Genomic DNA, 9,785 nt, shown 5'->3' on the forward strand with positions numbered 1-9,785 from the left:
TTTAAGACTGCAGGGCTTGAGAGGACTATGATAGAGTGGTTTTACCTGAGGCACGTTGTTCAGCGAGTTATTTATGGCCTTTGCTGTTAGCATTTGGTTAAGCTGTCTACTACTCAGGAAGGGGGATCCCAAGGAACCACCACTTGGCACAGACCAAATCCCATGCCCTGTGTTTCCCATAGAACAGGACATCACCTAGCACAGCTAAACCCAAGGACAGTGTGGGGGTTGTCAGGAGGGTTCTGCCCTGCCTAGTCACTGAAGACCAAACTCCCATCAGCTTAGCCACACTTGTTTTTCTCTTCTCTAACTTATAGGGACAGGTATGATAAATAATGCAAACAAAACCTCTTCAACATGACTTTGGCTGAGAGCACATGAACAAACTGCATCTGACAGCAGATTAGCAAACTCACTGAACATATTTACAGACACGGCCTCCACAGTGCAGACTGTCTATACTTTTCTTTTTGTGGTGCTGGGGACTAAGGACCTGATGCTTACAGGACAAATAGCCAACTCATGAGAGCCATAGCCCTAACTCAATCATCTACATTTCGCGGTGGGGTAACTACTTAGAGCAGAAGGTGTTGACTCTAAGTGTTTTTGTGATTTCATGTGAAGTGCTGGCTGGCTGAAGCCAGAATGGAAGTAACTTTGCTTTCAGCCTCATCAGGTCCTTGTCACTGGCAGCCTGTGATCCACGAGTGGAAGATAATTTCTTCAGTCACAGAAGTTATGTATTGTGTCCTCCTGGCAGGTTTGAGGTCACTCGCCCCCTCCCCTTTGGCCTGGTTCTCAATGGGGTTGAGCTCTTACAGCCCCGAGATAGGAGAGGCTACTGGCAATGACCTCCTTGTCCTGGATCTGCTGGTGCAGCTCTTCCTCAGATGAAGGCAGGGGCCAGAATGGCCAAATTTTCCTTTCTCATGTTAAACTTGGCACCCTAGACACGGGAGAGTATGCTGCACATACCAAGTAAAAGCTCGAGAATCCACAAGACACATTAAAAAAATAAAAATAAAAAAGGGACATCAAATTTAATTTAAAGAAAACAACCTGAAAGTAACTCCAAGAACAATGGGCAAACAACTCCTGAAGAGCGAGGAGGCTGGCGACACTGACAGGAGGCTGGAGAAAAGGAACATGGGATTTAGCTGAGAGGCTATAAGTTACTCGGAAATGAACTTCCTTGAGGGTGGAGGGATCCTTGGGTCATTTCTGATATCAGAATACATGTGAGCTTCTCTCTGTGAGTGTTCTGTACATCTCAAGAGGCAAAGTCTCCATTTCCTACACAGGATCCTCTTCTGTCTCAGCCGACTCTCAATGGAGGGGCAACTAGAACAACACCATCTCCCCGGACGAAGAGCATGGGGATGTTCCGTTTTGTTGACTGCAAGAGACAACAGGAGAGAAAAATAAGGTCAAACAGTCTGAGCACTCCTGTTCCCTGGATGACTACAGCAGAGAACATCACTATACACTCAGACCCATTCTCCTCTTCCCATGTACTGCTAGAATCTTCCAAGGTTCCTTTGCAATCAGACCTGGACACAAAGGAGAGCATTTTTCTGGTTTTTTTGGGGGGGGAGGGGAATGGGGGGACCTCACTCAATGTTAGTCTGAAACTTCTAATCCTCACACTTCAACTTTGAGTGCTGGGATTATTACTTTTTTAAATATTTTTGGTTGTGAGCCTAGCCTTTAACAGCTGAGCCATCTCTTCAGCCCTATTACTTTTTTAGAGATTTATTTTTACTTTATTTGTGTGTTAAGTGCCCTCTTATGGCTCCTATATGTACATAACACACATGAATTCACAGATACATAAAAATTAGGAAATAGGGGCTGGAGATGGCTCAGTGGTTAAGAGCACTGGTTGCTCTTCCAGAGGTCCTGAGTTCAATTCCCAGCAACCATATGGTGGCTTACAGTGTACATGCCTATAGTGTGGCCTATAGTGTACATGCAGGTAGAATACTGTGTACATAATAACTAACTAACTAAATAAATAAAAAATAAATAAATCTTTTTTAAAATTTAGCAAATAAATAAATAAATGTAAAATAAAAACAAGTCAGACATTGTGGCTCATGATTGTAATACCAAGATAGAAAACGGTGAGGCAGGTAAGTCATCAATGGTTCAAGTTCAAGTCCAACTTGGTTTCATGGTCCATTTCCAAGACAGCCTGTGTTATGGAAAGAGACTGAAGAAGCAAGTGCTCCTGGCCTCTGAGCCATCTCTCCAGTCCAGATGCTGTGACTATAGGCGTATGCCACTTTATCCGGTTCTGGGTTGATTTGGGGGGAGTGGGCGCTGGGGATTGGGTACATACTTTGTTGTTGTTGTTTTTCAAGACAGGGTCTCTCTGTGTAGCTCTGGCTGTCCTGGAACACGCTCTGAAGACCAGGCTGGCCTAAAACTCACAGAGATCCACTTGCCTCTGCTTCCGGGGTGCTGTACGTCACCACCGCCAGCTACTCTTGAACATTCTAAGTAAATGCTTTACTGAGTTACATCCTCAGCTACACCTGGATTTTAGCCTGGGCTTCCTCTAAATGCCAATGGGTAGTCTGAGATCTCAAGAACAGGAAGGCAGAAGTCGATGTCCCCAAGTTAGCACCTGAAAGAATGCCGCTGTGTTGACCTGTAGGCAGGGACTCAGACTCCAGTGTGCCCAGCCATCACACCTGCTTCTATGCACTCCTGTGAGCACAAATGGAATGCAACCATCAAGGCTTAGTGATCGAGATTTGGGCAGTCAACAAACACAACCTGGAGTCATCATTTTGCCTGGCAAAATGTTAGGCAGAACTTAGGAGCAGCCAAAAGGCCTCCCAAACCTGCAGACTCTGGGGACAAAGGCTGGAAAAAGCCAAGTGTTAATAAGTGCCATGTTGTAACAGATGCACTCAGCAGGAAAGTACAAGGATGAGACCAGGCAAGAACTGGCTAGTTAGCAGGCAGACAAAAAACAACTATGCCAGGTGCTTTTAAGCCCAACCAAAAAAAAAAAAAAAAAAAGAAAAAGAAAAAAGAGGGACAAGGCCTGGTAAAAATACCTGGTCCTCAGGCAAAGACCATGCAGCCTGCTGAAGCCCAGGTGAGGGTTAACCAGGGTGGTCTGATAGCGATGCAGTCTCCTCAATTTCCAGCAGGTCTGTAATTACGTGAGAACTGGTGCTTCATGATGAGGAGCAAGAAGGTTCTGCTCCAAAGAGCACAGCATCACCACAAGAAGCCAGGCAGTGTGCCACACTGTGGGCTGTTTGGTGAGAGAGGGCGGTAAACACGACGGACAGCAGGGAAGGTGGGCTAGAGGTAAATACAGAGCTTTACCAATCAGCAAAAGAAATACTCTGCGGTGGAGCGAGAACAGGGCTAACTCTTTTTGCCTTCCTACTGGCAAGCTGGTATCAATCCAGTCACTTAGGAGTTAATGATGCATGCTGTGGGAAAAACCTCAGGGAATCCCAGCAGTCCATAGTCCTTCCTGTTTTGGGAATGTTGTTATTCACTAGTTATGTCAACTGAGAGAGGGCAAAACAAACAATGGTCCAAGGGGAGGCTGTTGTTTGGTTTCCCATTTCAAAGGTAATGAGAACATACAAGACAGCAAGGCACTGCTCTCCACACTGCTGCATGAAATGGACTGCAGACAGTTTGTCTTGCCTGTGTCTGTAGCAGAAACACACACAACACAATATAACAACTATTGTAGGGGATGAAGATGGCTCAGTAGTTTAGAGAGTGGCTGCTCTTCCAGAGATAACCCAGGTTCAATAATACCCAGCACTCACACGGTGGCTCACAACTGTACGAACAGTTCCAAGGGACCTGATGCCCCTTTCTGGCCTCCTCAGAGACCAGGCATGCATGTACTACACAGACATATATGCAGATATCCATGCATATATACAAAAAAAAAAAAAACCCTTTTTTTCTCCCGAGACAGGGTTTCTCTTTGTAGCCCTGGCTGTCCTAGAACTTGCTCTGTAGACCAGGCTGTCTTTAAACTCGCAGAGATCTGCCTGCCTTTCCTTCTTGATTGCTTGGATTAAAGGTGTGCCAGTACCACCACCACAATCCAGCATCATAAAACAAATTTTAAAAAAGAAAAGAAACAATTTTATTCGTGGGCTGGTGGGGGTGGTGGCACAAGCTTTTAATCCCAGTAGTCTGAGCAAGGCTCAGACCAACTCAGTTGACTGGAAAGGACACTCTCTAACCCATTGAGCTGCCTCTAAGTTATGCAGCATGTTCCTACCCATGTAGGAAAGGGCTTTGGCAATAAAAGCTGTCTTTAAGATCAGTGTTAAAAAAGGTTGTGCGACTCTAAAACCCTTGCTTTACTTACTCTACTCTATCAACAGTCCCTAAGTAGGTGTTAACACATAGATATGTGTTAAGTTGCTGCACAATGAGCTCTGACACTGTCAAGAGAAGACCTGCAGGACTTACTTTATATATCTCCTCATACGTCTCTTCATCAATCTCTATTGTTGTCACAGTTTCTTCCACATCTCCCAGGATCATATTTAAATGTTGATCATAAGCCTGAAGTGGGAGGGTGAGATTTGAGAAAAAGGAACAGGACTCAAAAGATGCAAGTGGATTATAAGCAACATGTTTAATACTTATACCCAAAACTTCTACATGCAGATAACAGTTTCTCTCTGCTAGTTTGTCGTGTCATCACAAGCCATTCCCAGTGAGAACACTGCTTATGATCAAAAATGAATCCACTCAAAATAACTTGAAATTACTTCTTAAGTACTTACTGTACTTGTTAACCAAGTAAGTCTTACCATTCACAACAGTTTATTATGAAAAATAGCAAATTCTTTGTTTGCCAGACTTCCTTCAAGGATAGTAAGCAACATAAAGTTTGTCAACATGTGAGGGCACTGTAGTTCTCCAGCAAAGACAATGTCAGTGACCCTCACAAAAATGATACAGGTAGAGCAAAAATTGGCCTATTTTTGTGGACACGCTTGAGTGTGGTGTACATGTGTATGTGCATGTTCACATGTGTGTGGACGCCAGAGGCTGCCACTGAATGTCTTCCTAAGTTGCTCTCCACCCTATGTACCCAGATCATGTCTTTCACTTGAACACAGAGCTTGCTGACAAGCTAGCTAGTCAAATTGCTCAGGGATCCTATCTTTGCCTCCAGAGGCTGGGGTTACAGGTAAGCCACCCACCATACCCACCTGGTGTTTCCACAGGTGCTGAGGATCTGAATTCCAGGCTTTACACTTTACACAGCGACCATCTTTCCCACCTCTACTTTGCCCATTTATAACCTGTCCAGATCTCAACGTGCTTTGGGCACAATTGGCTCATCCAGAAAAGACTGGGAGAACAGTATTCAGTGCAAACTCCCAAGTTCATTCCTTTTACTAAACGGTAGACCTCCTGGGGCCTGTTCAGAACCCACTTACATGTTCTTCTAACGAAGTGCTAAGTGGTTTGCCTGCCCATACCAAGGTAAAATAGCCTAATAGCCATGTTGGGAAGGAACTGCTTGACAGCTACACAAATGAGCAAGATGTTCAGCTGAGAGCAGGAAGCAAACAGAAAGGTGGGCCATTTAGTACAGAAGAAAGAGCTCAAGATGCCTCCAAGTTCAAGGTGACTGGTCTGGCCTGGGGTGTCATTCCATGTGCCAAAGACCCATGTATTTTAGCTCCATTCCACTTTTCTCATCACATGGACACCACTGTTTCTCAAGGAAGCTTGTAGATTAGTGACCCGATTTCCTTCCCAGCCCAAGGTTCTTTTTCCTCAGGTTCCAGGTAAGGAATTATCACAGTTTCTGAGAGTGAGGATGAAGGGCAACTGCCTAGCGGCTCTGTCACTGGCAGCACAGGGCTGTTTCTAAGCCTGATCTAAGAAGGCTTGTTCAATTCTGTGCTGTAAACCAATAGTCCTGAGGAAACTAACAAGTTGAGACAAAATAAATTCACAATGATGTCACTTAACAGGACCAATTCCACAGAAATCATAAGTGTGCACAAGCAATAATATACGAAGTGCCTAATAAAGTTTTATAGCTGGGGAATAAAAGAAAAATGTGACTGCTGCCTTACGTAGAATCCTATGCAGTCAGCAGCTGTGTAATCATTCCACCAAAAAAAAAAAAATCAGGTGGAAAAGGCGTTAAAAATATGTATATAAAGCCTTTCTAGACAGGTTTTCACTAGATAGTCTATACTGGCCTCAAACAAATGATCTTCTTGTCTCAGTCATCTAAGTACTAGAATTATGGGCACATGCCACATACCTTACTAGACCCCCCTTTAAACACTAACAGTATATACATATGCAGAGAAGATCTGGAAGACTATGTACTCAACTTTGGATAGTGGTCATTCATAGCGAATAGGATTTCACTTTAAATTCTACAGATTTCTATGCTGTTTAACACCTTTTGTAGTGCTAGGGGCTTTGCCCCATGCTAGGCAAGCACTCTTACTGTATCTCTAATCTGTTAAAAAAATTTTTCATAACAAAATGGTTTTAGATGTCAATAACTAAAAAAGAAACAAAACAAAACAAAAAAAAAACAACACCCTGCCCAATAACCTTTAAGAACAGAGGACAAAGCCAAGAATGGTAGTCAAGAATGTCTTTAATCCTAGCTCTAAGGAGATGTACGCAGGAGGATCTTGAGTTTAAAGTTAGTTGGGCTGCATGGCAAGGCCTTGTCTAAAACAAAAGGGACAAATAAGTTTATTCATAAGTAAGAAGAAAAAATTAAAGGAGATAAGTGTTCTATAGGGTTGGAGAGATGCTCATGTTAAGAGCATTGGCTATTCTTGCAAAGGATCCGTATCACCCATATCATATCTGTAACTCCAGCTCCAGGAGATCTGATGCCCAGTTCTGGTCTCTATAAGCACGGGTACACATGCACACATGCATGCACGTATTCCCTTATAACATTCTGGCTAAGGAAAACATACTTTAAAAATGAATAAAGGATATTCCTATTGTCAAGATTTTTCAACTCCCAAAAGAAACTGCATTATTCAAAACAGTATGCATGTGCTGCAGTTCTTAAATCTGTAAGGAGGTAGGAAGGGACGACAGGGAAACAACTGGTTTTGAGATAATTTAACCGACTTACATGTAATCTGCCTCGAAGCTCTCTGTCGTTTCTCATCTTCACATAAATTCGCTCATCCAAACTGAGCCTGATGAGATCCAGGGGCTCCTCTACAGTATTGGTGGTCTGTTGCTGATGGAAGAAGAGGGCTTAGTAATGGATGGCCAGAGGCAGTGTGGTGTTTCAATCACTGGGAGCAGGACAACCAAAGGCAAGTCACTTAGCCTGTCTATGCCTTAGACTAATTTGCTAATGCAGAAAACAATGACTTCAATACTAATATCAGGTTTAAATGACATTTGGAAGCTTAGAATGGTGCCTCAATGCTATGTAAAAGAGGGTCAAAGTACTATGTGGGAAGGAGTTAAACAACAAAATGATCATGACTGAACTTCCTCAAAATCCAAAGTATTAGAGTCCCACTTAAGGACCTTAGTTTTATCTTTTATTAATTTAATCACTGAAAGACACACCTGCAATACCTAGTCACACACTAATAAAAAGATCTGACAGAGCTTGGAGCCAATACAAAGCAGGTTGAGTTTAAGGCGCCAAAAGGGTGACAAGATGAACCTATCTAGCAAGTAGTATAGTACAGAGGCTGAAAGAATTGACTTGGAGTCAGGCAGCCCGTGTTCAACTCCAGGCTCTGATCTGGCTCTTTTGAACAGGGATTAAAAATCGTGTCATATCTTGTTTCAGACTCCTCATTTGCAAACTGGGGAGGCCACATCTTTCCCTCAGAAGACTTAAAGGCCTTATGTAAAAAAGAAATACTTATTAATGACGACCTTCATTACTTTTTTTTAAAGAGACATGATGCCCCATGACAGCCTTTGATGTGCAGCAAGTCTCCTGTCTCATCCTCCCAAATGTTGGGATTACAGGTGTGAATCCCTTCTGGACTTTTTATGTGTGTGCGCGTGTTATTGGCATTCAAGCCTAAAGTTCTAGCCCTTCTCTGTGGGTTCCAGGGACTGAACTCAGTTTGTCAGGCTAGTAAACTGCAAGCGCTTTTACCTGCTGTCTCACCAGTACCGCTCCAGCACCTGCAATTCTTACACTTAACATAATCGCTTGCTTGTTTCAAGATTTAAGAATGCTATTTTTCGTGGTCAGTCATTTCAAAGGAATAATAGCTCAGAATTACTCTTCAAGAAGGGCTGGGACAAGTTTCAAAGGTTAGAACCCGGATGACTTGGAGTCAGCTATGTGGAAAAGATGGTTCCAGCCATTAAGAGTTACTAAAGCTATTCAATAAGCTTCTCCAGTGAGTATCTGGGGCCAGTGAGAGTTGACTGAAGATGGCAGACTGTGTAGCTATAAAAGGCTGGATGACAGGAAATAAGCAACCCCCACCTCCCCTACACACGCACCCTAGATCTTAAGTGGTACTTTCTTTCCTCCCTCCTTTCCCCTTAGTTCAGCAGGCTTTTGTTAAGAACCAAAGACAACCAACCACTGGATTACAACGATACACAAGTCATAGCCCCCTCAGTGAAGCTCATTCTAGTATGGAGAAAGGGAAATAAATACATAGTAAACCAATGAAAACATCCCCATGACAGCCCTCTTCAGTCCAGAACGCCCACTGTCGATCGTTTTCACCCTGCAGCTTTCAATACTGCCTTTTCAAAGAAGCTTCCCCTGAACATTGGGTTTATTCCCTCAACAAAGACCTGCTGAGTGCTCCCAGCACTGTTCTAAACCTAAGGAAAAAAATAAACACAGAAGAACCCTTTTTTAAAGCTTCATTTTGATCTCATACGTGAGATTTTTGCCTGTATGTATGTGTGCCACATGCACACAGTGCTCTGTAGCAGAGGCCAGATCCCCAGCAACTGGAGTTAAGATGCATTGGGGGTGCTGGTACCCAACCAGAGTCAACAAGTGCTCTTAACCCCTAAACCATCTCTCCGGCACACACACTCCCATCCCTATTAAAGAACTTACATTCTAGTTGTGGAAGAATCACATTAAGTAAAGAAATATATGTTTAAAATAACATGCTGTGAAGAGAAACAGTAGGGGTTGGGGGAGTGTGGGGTGTGTTCGTGTGTGGGAGTGCAAGTCATTTTTGTGGTCGGAAAACTCCATAGACACCTAGGGAGTAGGAGAGAGTAGGTGAAGAGGCCTGTAGGCCCGTCCGTTGTCCTGTGTCCCCGATCTTGGCTTGTTTTCTTCATACTACATCTCTACCTGTTTCTCTATCTCGTAAACTAAATGCACCTTTTATCTGGCCTCCCTCATAACACACTCCACTGCCTGTGCAATTACTACATCACACTTTCTGTTGGGCATCGAGAGCCGTCTGCATTTTATAGATACAAGACGCCGACGAGCGCGATGGGCAGATAGGCGGGTTGAAAAAGCTCTGGGCCTGCAAAGTTTAAGGAGCAGGCGCGGCTACGGAAGGCCGTGGTTACTCGGGGGGGGGGCGGGGGGAAGCAACGGTCCACTTCTCGGTAAGCGTTGAAAAAGCAAACCGAGCCGGGAAGCTCAAGCGCTTCCTCCACGAACGCCTCAAGAAACTTACCTGATCTACGTCGTCCGCCATGTTTCAAACGCTGCGCCCTTTCCACCTCTCGCGAGATCAGGCGCTCAGAAACGCAAGGCTTCCACTCACTGGAAGTAGACGTGTATTATTTTTGTCCCTTTGCGCCCCTGT

General features: G+C 44.0%; 1 protein-coding gene across 1 annotated transcript; it reads right to left on the minus strand.

Annotated features, from left to right (window-relative positions):
- Positions 1-1,015: 1,015 nt before the first annotated feature.
- Positions 1,016-9,782, minus strand: Lsm3 (LSM3 homolog, U6 small nuclear RNA and mRNA degradation associated). Its single transcript, XM_075983478.1, has 4 exons — positions 9,654-9,782; positions 7,139-7,249; positions 4,468-4,563; positions 1,016-1,396 (listed from the first exon to the last, which is right to left on the minus strand). Exons 1-4 carry the CDS (start codon positions 9,672-9,674, stop codon positions 1,316-1,318), a joined length of 309 nt encoding a protein of 102 aa, XP_075839593.1. The 5' UTR covers positions 9,675-9,782; the 3' UTR covers positions 1,016-1,315.
- Positions 9,783-9,785: the final 3 nt, after the last annotated feature.

This window comes from Microtus pennsylvanicus, chromosome 8, assembly GCF_037038515.1.
Source record: "Microtus pennsylvanicus isolate mMicPen1 chromosome 8, mMicPen1.hap1, whole genome shotgun sequence".
Taxonomy (NCBI): Eukaryota; Metazoa; Chordata; class Mammalia; order Rodentia; family Cricetidae; genus Microtus; species Microtus pennsylvanicus.